Raw genomic sequence first — 14235 nt, 5'->3', positions numbered from 1 at the left:
TTTTTATTTTATTTTTTTGCCGTTTTTGTTTACATGTTAAAGGTGTTTTAATGAATATACATGCATGTTTAACACATATAGATTCCTTTCTTTCATGAAGACAAGAATATAAGTTGGTGTATTACCTGATTCTGATGACTTGCATTGATTGTAATCAGACAGTAGTGATGACAAACGTCCACGTTTTCAAATGGAGGAGAAAAAAAGTTCCTCCTTTCTGTCTAATACCACATGAAAGTGGTTGGTTTTTGGCATCTTATATGTCCAGCTTCCATATTCGTTTTTGTACACTTTACAAGAAATACATTGGCGGCAAACTCCGTAGCTTGCTAGCTTGTTTGCGCAGGCTTTCGGAGACTCTTATTTTGAAAGCGCAGGCGCGATGGAGCGGCACTTTTATTGTGAAGACAGGAACTGTGCAGTCAGTCTTTAGGCTTATGACGGGGTGTACGGTTAAAATAAAAAATGGTCTTTTTTCCTTCACACTTTTGATTGATTGATTGGAACTTGTATTAGTAGATTGCACAGTACAGTATATATTCCGTACAATTGACCACTAAATGGTAACACCCCAATAAGTTTTTCAACTTGTTTAAGTCAGGTCATGTGACCGCCTGGCTCTGTTTGATTGGTCCAACGTCACCAGTGACTGCATCTGATTGGTGGAACGGAGTGAACGTCACCAGTGACTGTATTTGTTGAAACGCAGGCACTATGAAGGTCTGTCTGACAGACCAAAACAAACAAAGCGTGCATTAACAGATCGATAAAAATTAGTAGCGAGTAGCGAGCTGAATGTAGATAAAAGTAGCGGAGTAAAAGTAGCGTTTCTTCTCTATAAATATACTCAAGTAAAAGTAAAAGTATGTTGCATTAAAACTACTCTTAGAAGTACAATTTATCCCAAAAGTTACTCAAGTAGATGTAACGGAGTAAATGTAGCGCGTTACTACCCACCTCTGAGGGCGGGGCATCGAAATCAATCAATCAATCAATCAAAGTTTATTTATATAGCCCGAAATGAAAACAATAACAATATTTCTGGGCTGTAAATGTAATTTTGAAATGAGCATATCCTGGCTGTTATCGTTTATAGAGATATTGGAAAAGAAGATGATTTATTAATGAGGTATCATGGCCATTTAATGATGACTTGACATGACTTTTCTTCTAAGTTGTTTTATTTTTATTTCAACACTTATGTGTATAGATCAACTTCAGATCAGTCCATCCATTACAAGTTGGAATTATGTTTTTGTTTGTTCTATGCCCTTTTTTGTCAAACAATACTTGTTTCTTTTACGGCAAAAACACAAAATATTGAAACTGAACTGAAACTGAACTGATTCATAACAACATTGATTTTGATTCATTATTATTTTTATTTTTTTAAACTAAAAATAAAAAGACCTTTGTGTTATTAGTAGGGGTGTAATGGTACACAAAAATTTCGGTTGGGTATGTACCTCGGTTCGGTTCATTTGCGGTACAGTAAGAAAACAACAAAATATAAACTTTTGGGGTTATTTATTTACCAAATTTGCAAAATCTTGCACCAAAAATATTTTTCTAAGTGGAATATTTGATGTGAAGTAATGGGAACCTTGGATAGGTCAATAATTCATAATAACATTGATTTTTGATTCAATATTATGTTTTGAGCAATGACAGTTTGAAACATTGCAACTTTTTCTAAATTACATTTAACCTTTAAGCTTTTTTATTTCACTTTTGTTATGTTTTTGTTCATTTTAATAGTATTTTTAGAATGTGCTGTGGGCCTTTAAAACATTAACTGTGGGCCGCAACGGGGCACACTTTTGACACCCCTGCTATAGATAATAAAAAATTAAATGTGATAAATCTATGGATAAAAATCAGAGCCTGGCGACACATGCGCGTTTATCATAACTCTCTCTCTCTCTCTGTCTCTGCCCCTCCCTCACCAATGCTGCTGCGCGCACAATTTGTTTTGTTTTTAACCCCTTCTTAACCCTGAACGTACACTGAAAATACACGCAACCCTAATTCAAAATGCCGGACATTTGAGGCATTTAAGAAACCCCGCCCGGACAGCTCCGCAAAAGAGGACATGTCCAGTGAAAAGAGGACGTATGGTCAGTAAGTTATTCTCGTTACCTTTTATTCTACTTTGATGTTTTTGTAGTAGTCATTTTACAATTTTAAGAATGTGAGCCACACTTTGGGACACACCTGTTTTTTTCATTGAATGACAATAGCAGGAGTTTTGTCAAATAGATCCTGTCCAGACTTCCCTTTATTTGGGCACATTTCACAGAGCACTAAAGGGATGAAGAAAATGATCACTAATGGTACAAATGTATATGCATTGCTACAAAGTAGTAGTTACAGACTAATGAGCACAAGAGTCATAAAAACAATATTCTTGTCCAGCTGCCGTACACAAAATAACTATCATTCATTAAAAAAAAAAAAGGGTTGACTACATTCGTTAAACTAGGAGAATACATTTGGTAAATGAGTTGTTAAGACGTGTACACAGTTTGATTCCTGCTGAGGTGAAGCATTGAAATGGTTAAAAAGCAGCCTGGTCAGATGTCATCGTAAACACTTCATAGGCCGCACGCTTTTATGCGTCCACATTGGAGCGTGCAGACAATTAACGTGTGTATTTTATGTCTACATTGGAGCGTGCAGACAATTAACGTGTGTGTTTTATGTCCGCATTGGAGCACGCAGACAATGACATCCTTTTAGGCTGGTGTCACTCTCTAATAGATACCGTATGATGATGTTGCTGAATCACAGGAGCCTCCTGGCAACTCAGGAACGTTCCAGAAAGCACAGCTGTTGCTTTTATACAAGTCATATTCCCACTTCCAAATTGCGTTGGCAAGATCTCGGCAAAATGGAGCCTTTGTTTGCGCGAAAACGCTACTTTTTCCCTACACTTTGAGCCCTGCGGCTTATTAAACGGCGCGGCTGATTGGTGGATTGTTTCTGAAAACACATGCAAAGGACACTAAAAAGGCGTGTTGTTGTTTGTGATATGGCGCCATCTTTTGGACGAGTTCGCTCCCTGCAGGTGGGTGAATGCCTATGTTTAAAATTTTGAACCGGAAGTAGAAGTGCCCGTTCCGTCTTCTAGCCATCCATAGCAAAACCTACTCGTATGGATTCGTCTTTCGTCAACAAAAAACACGCAAAGACACTAAATAGGTGTGTTATTGTTTGTGCTGTGGTGCCATCTTTTGGACGCGTTTGCTTACTGCAGGTGCTTTCAACCAGAAGTACAGGTGCCATTCAGTCTTCCAGCCGTCATTAGCGTTTCTACTTGTAAGGATTCTTTATTTATCCTTCTAAGCAACGTTTGCAAGTTTTACAATATAACTAAAACAATTCTTACTTGCTAAACCGTCCCGTGTGTGATGTCTGTAGGAGTGTTTTCATGCATATTTGTACCTGCTACATCACATCGGGAAGCAATCCGCCATTTTCTCAAACACCGAGTCAAATCAGCTCTGTTATTTTCCGTTTTTTCCACTGTTTTCCGTACCTTGGAGACATCATGCCTCGTCGGTGTGTTGTCGGAGGGTGTAACTACACCAACAGGGACGGATTCAAGTTGCACCAGTGGCCCAAAGATGCCAAAGTGTTTGTTCCGCACACTTTACCGACGAAAGCTATGCTACGACAGAGATGGCAAGAATGTGTGGATATCCTGCGACACTCAAAGCAGATGCATTTCCAACCATAAAGTCAAAGAAATCTGCCGCCAGACCCCCATTGAATCTGCCGGAGTGTGTGAGCAATTCAGGGACAAAGGACCTCGGTAGCACGGCAAGCAATGGCGGCAGTTTGTTCCCGCTAGAGATGCGCGGTTTGCGGGCACAACCGCGGAGTCCGTGGATTATCCGCGGATCGGGCGGATGAAATGAAAAAAAATTAGATTTTATCCGCGGGTCGGGTCGGGTGGTTCAAATTACAAAAAAAAATTAGATTTTAAATAGATTCAGGCGGGTGGCAGTTAAACCAATTGGGAAATATATATACATAGTTAAATGTTGTTACCCACATACGAAAAAACGAGCAGGCACCTGCAGCATATGCCACAACAGAAGAAAAAAAAAAAAGAGATGGACACTTTTACTGAGCGGAGAAGGGACGCCTCGCCGGGGTCCGGGACCGAGGCCCCTTCCCCCGAGAGGGCCCCACCGGGAGCCGTAGCTGAGGCGATCCGCGAGAAGGGCCCGACGCACGTCCAGGGTCACCACCGCGCCCACCGCACCGACACCCCGCCTCGTCCGCCTTCGCCGCGGCCGGCGTCACGCGCAGCAGGTAAGCAGCTTACCTGCCCGCCACCCCCGTGGCCGGGGGCTCGTAACAGGGGTCACTCCGCGCGCTCCGCCCGCGCAGCTTACCTGCCCGCCACCCCTGTTGCCGGGGGCGCGTAACAGGGGTCACTCCGCGCGCAGTGCGCTCACGAAAGGGGTAGGGCTCACCCTGGTTGATATAGACAGCAGGACGGTGGCCATGGAAGTCGGAACCCGCTAAGGAGTGTGTAACAACCCACCTGCCGAATCAACTAGCCCTGAAAATGGATGGCGCTGGAGCGTCGGGCCCATACCCGGCCGTCGCCGGCAGCGAGACGCGCTTGGAGGTGCGCTCAGCGCGGCTCCCATATGATTGCGCACTGGTGTGCGTCTGGGCCGTGACAGCGTGGCACGCGAATGTCTGTGCTGCATTGGATCAGTCTCCTTTCTTTAACAGGCAAAAGCTTTATAACCTCACTAATGCCTTGCATCGTCTATATTAGATATATAACAACGGGCGGGTGCGGGCGGGTGCGGTTCTGATCAAATGTTACATCGGGTGGATGGCGGATGGTTGACGACTTTCTGAAATAATTGCCTATCCGCGCATCTCTAGTTCCCGCAGACGAGCGAGCTAAACCCCCTGGATGTCTTGGCTCACACCGTCCCTTATGCCACCGAAGATGATCAAGAGAAGAATATCGACCCTAGCTTCCCTGGCCTGCTGACATCAACTCCAAAACTGGACAGATCAGCTTTCAGGAAAAGAGCGCGGATGAGGGTATGTCTACAGAATATATTAGTTGATGAAAATTGGGCTGTCTGCACTCTCAAAGTTGCCAAATGTATTTCATATGCTGTAAACCTAGTTCATAGACGTTAGTTTCCTTTAATGCCAAACAAACACATACCAATCGTTGGTTAGAAGGCGATCGCCGAATTCGTCCTCGTTTCGCTTGCATACAGTTCAAACCGATATGGCTCAATAGCTTCAGTTTCTTCTTCAATTTCGTTTTCGCTACCTTGCCTCCACACTACAACCATCCGTTGCAATACATTCGTAATCTGTTGAATCGCTTAAACCGCTGAAATCCGAGTCTGAATCCGAGCTAATGTCGCTATAGCTTGCTGTTCTTTCCGCCATGTTTGTTTGTGTCGGCTTCACTGTGTGATGTCACAGGAAAATGGACGGGTGTATATAACGATGGTTAAAAGCAGGCACTTTGAAGCTTTTTTTAGGGATATTGCATGATGGGTTAAATTTTGAAAAAAACTTCGAAAAATATAATAAGCCACTGGGAACTGATTTTTAATGGTTTTAACCATTCTGAAATTGTGATAATGTTCCCCTTTAAGGTATTTTTGGGTTCATTGAGGTTAGCTAATTTTACTTGTTTTGGGAAGTCTTGACAAGCCGAATTTTCTTGTTCTATTGGCAGATAATTTTGCTTAATTCAAATAAAATACCCGAAATTTTTGTAATTTTTTTTTCTCTTGTTTTTGAACACTGACTTTTTGCAGTGTATATACCGGTGCGCTCTATAGTCTGGAAAGTACAGCAGAGTGGAGCGTTTCAGAAGGGGCAGGTGTGTTCCTGGAAGAATATCCAACATAAAAAAGTTGTAAAGACATGTAAGAATCTCTACTTGTGGATGACTGCAAACCATGGTGCTAATTTGTTAACAAACAACTAACTAAAAAGCATGTATGAAAATGTCAGGTAAGAAAAGATATTTATGTTAGAACTGGGACATTTAAAGGCACATTCTGCAATATTTCCTATTGCATCATTGACTCTGAATAGGGGCGTGTGATTGGACAGAATGCAGGAAGTCGCACACACCCAATTTAAATATCTTACAGCACCTGAACATGGTAAAAAAAAGTGACATCCGCAGGTGTGTGCAGCAGGTGGCTCTTCAGGTCTGAACTGGCCATGCTGTCGCCTCGCTACAGGTGTGAAAAACGCTAAGTAGGAAATGTCGCCGACTGTGCCTTTAAATCACCTGGCAGGATGCAAGGGGGGCGATTGGAGCGAGCGCTGGTCTACTTCTTCTCCATCTTCAGAGTTCTGACAAACGCCCACAGGTCCTTGACCACCTGAGGAAGCCGAGAAGGACAAAAGTTAATAAACATGATAAGACTTTTTAGTTTTTTTTATGTCGTTTGCCACTCCAAATAAAAGTCCTACTGCAGATAGTTATTATACAGGTAAAAGCCAGTAAAGTAGAATATTTTGAAAAACTTGATTTATTTCAGTAATTGCATTCAAAAGGTGTAACTTGTACATTATATTTATTCATTGCACACAGACTGATGCATTCAAATGTTTATTTCATTTAATTTTGATGATTTGAAGTGGCAACAAATGAAAATCCAAAATTCCGTGTGTCACAAAATTAGAATATTACTTAAGGCTAATACAAAAAAGGGATTTTTAGAAATGTTGGCCAACTGAAAAGTATGAAAATGAAAAATATGAGCATGTACAATACTCAATACTTGGTTGGAGCTCCTTTTGCCTCAATTACTGCGTTAATGCGGCGTGGCATGGAGTCGATGAGTTTCTGGCACTGCTCAGGTGTTATGAGAGCCCAGGTTGCTCTGATAGTGGCCTTCAACTCTTCTGCGTTTTTGGGTCTGGCATTCTGCATCTTCCTTTTCACAATACCCCACAGATTTTCTATGGGGCTAAGGTCAGGGGAGTTGGCGGGCCAATTTAGAACAGAAATACCATGGTCCGTAAACCAGGCACGGGTAGATTTTGCGCTGTGTGCAGGCGCCAAGTCCTGTTGGAACTTGAAATCTCCATCTCCATAGAGCAGGTCAGCAGCAGGAAGCATGAAGTGCTCTAAAACTTGCTGGTAGACGGCTGCGTTGACCCTGGATCTCAGGAAACAGAGTGGACCGACACCAGCAGATGACATGGCACCCCAAACCATCACTGATGGTGGAAACTTTACACTAGACTTCAGGCAACGTGGATCCTGTGCCTTTCCTGTCTTCCTCCAGACTCTGGGACCTCGATTTCCAAAGGAAATGCAAACCAAACCAACCCATGTCATCTGCTGGTGTCGGTCCACTCTGTTTCCTGAGATCCAGGGTCAACGCAGCCGTCTACCAGCAAGTTTTAGAGCACTTCATGCTTCCTGCTTGACCTTGCTCTATGGAGATGGAGATTTCAAGTTCCAACAGGACTTGGCGCCTGCACACAGCGCAAAATCTACCCGTGCCTGGTTTACGGACCATGGTATTTCTGTTCTAAATTGGCCCGCCAACTCCCCTGACCTTAGCCCCATAGAAAATCTGTGGGGTATTGTGAAAAGGAAGATGCAGAATGCCAGACCCAAAAACGCAGAAGAGTTGAAGGCCACTATCAGAGCAACCTGGGCTCTCATAACACCTGAGCAGTGCCAGAAACTCATCGACTCCATGCCACGCCGCATTAACGCAGTAATTGAGGCAAAAGGAGCTCCAACCAAGTATTGAGTATTGTACATGCTCATATTTTTCATTTTCATACTTTTCAGTTGGCCAACATTTCTAAAAATCCCTTTTTTGTATTAGCCTTAAGTAATATTCTAATTTTGTGACACACGGAATTTTAGATTTTCATTTGTTGCCACTTCAAATCATAAAAATTAAATGAAATAAACATTTGAATGCATCAGTCTGTGTGCAATGAATAAATATAATGTACAAGTTACACCTTTTGAATGCAATTACTGAAATAAATCAAGTTTTTCAAAATATTCTAATTTACTGGCTTTTACCTGTATATACCGGGGGTCAGCAACCCTAAGCTCTTTAGTGCCGCCCTAGTGGCTCCCTGGAGCATTTTTAAAAGAGGATTGAAAATGGAAAAAGATGGGAGGGGGAAATATTTTTTTGTTTTAGTATGTTTTTTGTTAAACATGACACAAACCTTCCCAATTGTTAGAAAGCCCACTGTTTAATATGTTGTATGCTTCACTGATGACATTGTTTTGTCCTACTAATTTCGGCAGTTCTTGAACTCACCATAGCGTGGACTGTTACAGTTTGTTTACATGTCAAATCTTCCACTCCTTCTTTGTCTCATTTTGTCCACCAAACGTTGTATGCTGTGCGTGAATGCACAAAGGTGCACTTTTGCTCACACACACACTAGGTGTGGCGAAATTATTCTCTGCATTTGACCCATCACCCTTGATCACCCGCTGGGAGGTGAGGGGAGCAGTGAGCAGCAGCGGTGGCCGCGCCCGGGAATCATTTTGGTGATTTAACCCCCAATTCCAACCCTTGATGCTGAGGTGTGACAATCATTGGCACTTTAACTTAACTTTGTTGATGTTATTGACTTGTGTGGAGTGCTAATCAGGCATATTTGGTCAGTGCATGACTGCAAGCTAATCAATGCTAACATGCTATTTCGGCTAGCATCATTATGCTTCATTTGTAGGTATATTTGAGCTCATTTAATATCCTTTACTTGCATCCTCTTTGTATGTAATTTATATTTGCATGTCTCATGACACATTAACTGTATGTAATGTTGGCTGCATTTCAGATAGTTGCTTGTGTGCCATGTTGTTCCAGACCACAGCAAACACGAAGATTGTAACAAATCTATTAAAATAAGACAGTCTGCCGTTTCCTTTAACTTGGACACACACATTTATACCTTTGGCCATTAAAAGACAGTCATTTCCAGGAGTTATCTCACCTTCTGAGTAGCCTGGGATTTACTAATGGTTTCTAATGTTGTAAAAATGTGTAGAATAAATATTACTTTTATATACTTTTCTGTCAACAAAGATTTGCGTCAGCCTGCCAAAAATAGTAATTTTGATTGTAGGATATTATAGCTAATATAAACACTTACATCATGTGTTGCCTTCATTATAAGACCTACCGTGTTTTTCGGAGTATAAGTCGCACCGGAGTATAAGTCGCATCTGCCGAAAATGCATAATAAAAAAGGAAAAAAACATATATAAGTCGCACTGGAGCCCGGCCAAACTATGAAAAAAACTGCGACTTATAGTCCGAACAATACGGTATATACGGCTTTAAATTTTTTGCGTCTCCAAACAGATTCGTTTTTTTGTATTTTTGGTCCAATATGGCTCTTTCAACGTTTTGGGTTACCGACCCCTGATATATACCGTCAATTCCATGGCGCCATCTTTTGGACGCGTTAGCTCACTGCAGGTGCTTTCAACCAGAAGTACAGGTGCCATTCAGTCTTCCAGTCGTCATTAGCGTTTCTACTTGTAAGGATTCTTTATTTATCCCTCTAAGCAACGTTTGTAAGTTTTACAATACAACTACAACAATTCTTACTTACTAAATCGTCCCGTGTGTGAAGTCTGTAGGAGTGTTTTCATGCATATTTGTACCTGCTTTCATAATCAATAGAACTAACGTCGTTAGCTAATACGCTAACAGGTTTACGAGAGTCTGTGTTAGTATTATTAACTCACAATGGCATTCTTTTTGTATTGTTTCCCTTTCACAAATTCCTCAGTAAATTCACCAAAACGCTACTGTGGAGTTATTGAGTCTGTTTAGCTGATTGGAGAGGTAGCTTGCGCAGCTGGTGGATCCATGACCATGACTTCTGTTTTGTTTGCTCAGCCGTTTTACTGCCCTGTTACAGGCACTGTTTGGAAACAATTAAGGTATATAACTCATTTCACAACGTATATATCTGCGGCTAATAAATGGAAAATGTTTTTTTCTTCTAAGCTTGAGTGGGTGTGGCTTACAGAAACCATTTGGAAACAATTAAAGTATGTAAATAATAGTGCTGTGAATCTTTGGGCACAACATGAATTGATTCGATTCGATTCTTTGCGGTAACGATTCGATTCAGAATCGATTCTCCATTCTAAACCAATACTTTTTTAACATTGGGTGCCAGTTGTATGATTAGCTACATTCCTCCATAAAATAGTTGAACAGCTCTAACAAATTTATATTTGATTTGAAATAAAACTGGTTTTGTTGAATAAAACTCTACCCAAACATTTAATAAAGTCAAATACAAATAAGGCAACAGGAGAAGTATCCAACACTTGTTTCACAGCAGATATAGATCAACTATATGATTTTTTATTCTGAATGTTGCTGGGTTTGGTTTTGGAATTGGATTTGTATTATTGTGTATTATTTTGTTGGAGTGATTAATAATAAAAAAAATTAAATGATTTGTCTGAGTGCCTGGACAGGTCAGATTAAAACATTTATAAATATATCAAAATTTAAAAAAAATTATTTTTATTTTTTTGAATCGATTAAGATTGTTATTAAGATTAAGAATCGCGATTAATCTGAAAATCTATTTTTTTTAAACCCCTAGAAAATAAACATTTCCATAATGGTTGGTAGCTGTATGTATCTGTGTCCTATAGCATATCAAGTATGGGAAAATATGATTGGTCTAAAATTGAGTGGGTGTGGCTTATATATATCGGAGCGGAAAATAGGTTAGGTCCCGCCTGCTCGTACCACAACAAAGATTGTGACCGACTGACAAGAGGCTCACTCTGTTCATGTAATTCTACTGTGGAATAATAAGGTGGAGAGTGTTGCACCGAGTGAACCCTCTCGTATCCAGTTTGAAAGCCAGAGAAGAAGAAAAGACACAGCAATTTAGCGATGACGGCAAAGTTATTCGTCGTTCCGTTAATCGGTCCCGGCCTACAAGTGTAAGACTTTTTGGAATGCCTCTGAACGTGGAGTTGAATGCTTCTTCCAACCAATTAAGGCAAAATCCATACAATGACTTTGAATGAGCGGTAGAAAGCTGCATGTTTTTGTGAGTCCAGGAGTAGGTGCTTGAGCTCTGACTAGTCTCAGCTTTGCCACATGAAAGAAAAGCACTCTGCTAGAAGTGAGAAGCGCCATCTAAGCCAGAACTGGGCAAAATAGGGCCCGCGGGCCACATGCGGTCCATTAACATTTTCTATCCAGCCCGCTGGACATTAGACTTAATTTTTTTTTTAGACCTTTAACATCAAAACTGTCGCCGCGATTATGATGTGCAGTGCTGTTTTTAAATGAGCGTAAGTCTTCAACTATAGAAAGTATTTCAATGGTTGCAATCTGCACTTTTGAGTGTTATAGGAGTTATTACAGTAATCTAGGTCACAGCAGCTCAGACCAGGAACACAGCAGAGTGGGCGGGGCTTGTTTTTAGAGCAGCCAGGCCCAAACACATGTGTCAGGAACAGATGTGGAAGCAAATTTGTTCATGTTTTGTTAAAATTCAGTCTTTTATTGCTCATAGTTAATATTGTAAATTCACCGTAAAAGAGGAGCGATGTTTATATGTTGTTAATATTCAGTGTTTTATTGTTTATAGTTAATATTGTAAATCCCATGTAAAAGAGGAGCGATGTTCATATGTTGTTAATATTCAATGTTTTATTATTCATAGTTAATACTGTAAATCCTACGTAAAAGAGGAGCGATGTTCATATGTTGTTAATATTCAGTGTTTTATTGTTCATAGTTAATATTCTAAATCCCACGTAAAAGAGGAGCGATGTTCATATGTTGTTAATATTCAGTGTTTTATTGTTCATAGTTAATATTGTAAATCCCACGTAAAAGAGGAGCGATGTTCATATGTTGTTAATATTCAGTGTTTTATTGTTCATAGTTAATATTGTAAATCCCACGTAAAAGAGGAGCGATGTTCATATGTTGTTAATATTCAGTGTTTTATTGTTCATAGTTAATATTGTAAATACCACGTGAAAAAGGAGCGATGTTCATATTTTGTTAATATTCAGTGTTTTATTGCTCATAGTTAATATTGTAAATCCCACGTAAAAAAGGAGCGATGTTCATATTTTGTTAATATTCAGTGTTTTATTGTAAATCCCACGTAAAAGAGGAGCGATGTTCATATGTTGTTAATATTCAGTGTTTTATTGTTCATAGTTAATATTGTAAATCCCACGTAAAAGAGGAGCGATGTTCATATGTTGTTAATATTCAGTGTTTTATTGTTCATAGTTAATATTGTAAATCCCACGTAAAAGAGGAGCGATGTTCATATGTTGTTAATATTCAGTGTTTTATTGTTCATAGTTAATATTGTATATCCCACGTAAAAGAGGAGCGATGTTCATATGTTGTTAATATTCAGTGTTTTATTGTTCATAGTTAATATTGTAAATACCACGTGAAAAAGGAGCGATGTTCATATTTTGTTAATATTCAGTGTTTTATTGTTCATAGTTAATATTGTAAATCCCACGTAAAAGAGGAGCGATGTTCATATGTTGTTAATATTCAGTGTTTTATTGTTCATAGTTAATATTGTAAATCCCACGTAAAAGAGGAGCGATGTTCATATGTTGTTAATATTCAGTGTTTTATTGTTCATAGTTAATATTGTAAATCCCACGTAAAAGAGGAGCGATGTTCATATGTTGTTAATATTCAGTGTTTTATTGTTCATAGTTAATATTGTAAATCCCACGTAAAAGAGGAGCGATGTTCATATGTTGTTAATATTCAGTGTTTTATTGTTTATAGTTAATATTGTAAATCCCACTTTCTTTATTTCAATGTACATTTTGGGTGTCCCATTCAGTAAAAAAAACTGTAAAATTCCATTCTGTTTTTTTGAGGTGGTCTGTCATAACTTTTTTAGAACTCGACGGGACATTGTGACTTTTGGTATTAGTGTTGCTGAAAAAAAGGGACCCAAACACACATACTGTACATCTAAATGTGTATATATAATTTATACACACATACTGTACATCTAAATGTGTATATATCATTTATACACACATACTGTACATCTAAATGTGTACATATCATTTATACACACATACTGTACATCTAAATGTGTATATATCATTTATACACACATACTGGACATCTAAATGTGTACATATCATTTATACACACATACTGTACATCTAAATGTGTATATATAATTTATACACACATACTGTACATCTAAATGTGTATATATCATTTATACACACATACTGTACATCTAAATGTGTACATATCATTTATACACACATACTGTACATCTAAATGTGTATATATCATTTATACACACATACTGTACATCTAAATGTGTATATATCATTTATACACACATACTGTACATCTAAATGTGTATATATCATTTATACACACATACTGGACATCTAAATGTGTACATATCATTTATACACACATACTGTACATCTAAATGTGTATATATCATTTATACACACATACTGTACATCTAAATGTGTATATATCATTTATACACACATACACCTTGGCCCCCCAGACACATTTTTTCTCTCAAAGTGGCCCCCGACTCAAAATATTTGCCCAGCTCTGATCTAAGCCCATCACTTGGCCAACAATGAGCAAGTCAGGTCCTAAGCTAGCTTGGCTAACTAGGCTAACTAAAGTTACCTAACTTCCAGGTAGCCTGGCTAATTAAAGCGAGCTTGGCTAACTCAGCTAACTTGATTGATTGATTGATTGAAGCTTTTATTAGTAGATTGCACAGTACAGTACATATTCCGTACAATTGACCACTAAATGGTAACACCCAAATAAGTTTTTCAACTTGTTTAAGTCGGGGTCCACGTAAATCAATTCATGGTAACTTAAGTTACCTAACTTCCAGGTAGCCTGGCTAACTAAAGCTAGCTTGGCTAACTGAAATTACCCAACTTCCTGATTGGCTGTTTAACTTTGTTGTGGCCTGTTGAACTTCCTGATTTACTGTCTAACTTCCCGATAGCCTTTCTAAGTTTCTGATAGCCCAGCTAACTTCCTAGTAGCCTGTTTAACTTCCTGTTTGCCCCGCGTACTTCCTGGTAGCATGTTTAACTTCCTGGTTGTCTGTCTAACTTCCTGGTTGTCTGTCCAACTTCCTGGTTGTCTGTCTAACTTCCTGGTTGTCTGTCTAACTTTCTGGTTGTCT

At 39.4% G+C, this 14235-nt stretch overlaps 1 protein-coding gene across 3 annotated transcripts in view; it reads right to left on the bottom strand.

The window, feature by feature from the left end:
* Positions 1-5531: 5531 nt before the first annotated feature.
* npm1b (nucleophosmin 1b) overlaps positions 5532-14235 on the bottom strand; it is a 90655-nt gene continuing 81951 nt past the window's right edge. For all 3 annotated transcript variants that reach the window (XM_061976554.2, XM_061976556.2, XM_061976559.2), the window contains one exon: positions 5532-6395. In XM_061976554.2, coding sequence (XP_061832538.2) covers positions 6342-6395 — 54 coding nt within the window. In that variant the 3' untranslated portion in view covers positions 5532-6341. The remainder of the gene's footprint in view (positions 6396-14235) is intronic.

The sequence above is a fragment of the Nerophis lumbriciformis genome, linkage group LG16 (assembly GCF_033978685.3).
Source record: "Nerophis lumbriciformis linkage group LG16, RoL_Nlum_v2.1, whole genome shotgun sequence".
NCBI classification, from domain to species: Eukaryota; Metazoa; Chordata; class Actinopteri; order Syngnathiformes; family Syngnathidae; genus Nerophis; species Nerophis lumbriciformis.
The sequence above is the reverse complement of the archived record's forward strand: the minus strand, read 5'-3'. Positions and strand labels throughout refer to the sequence as shown.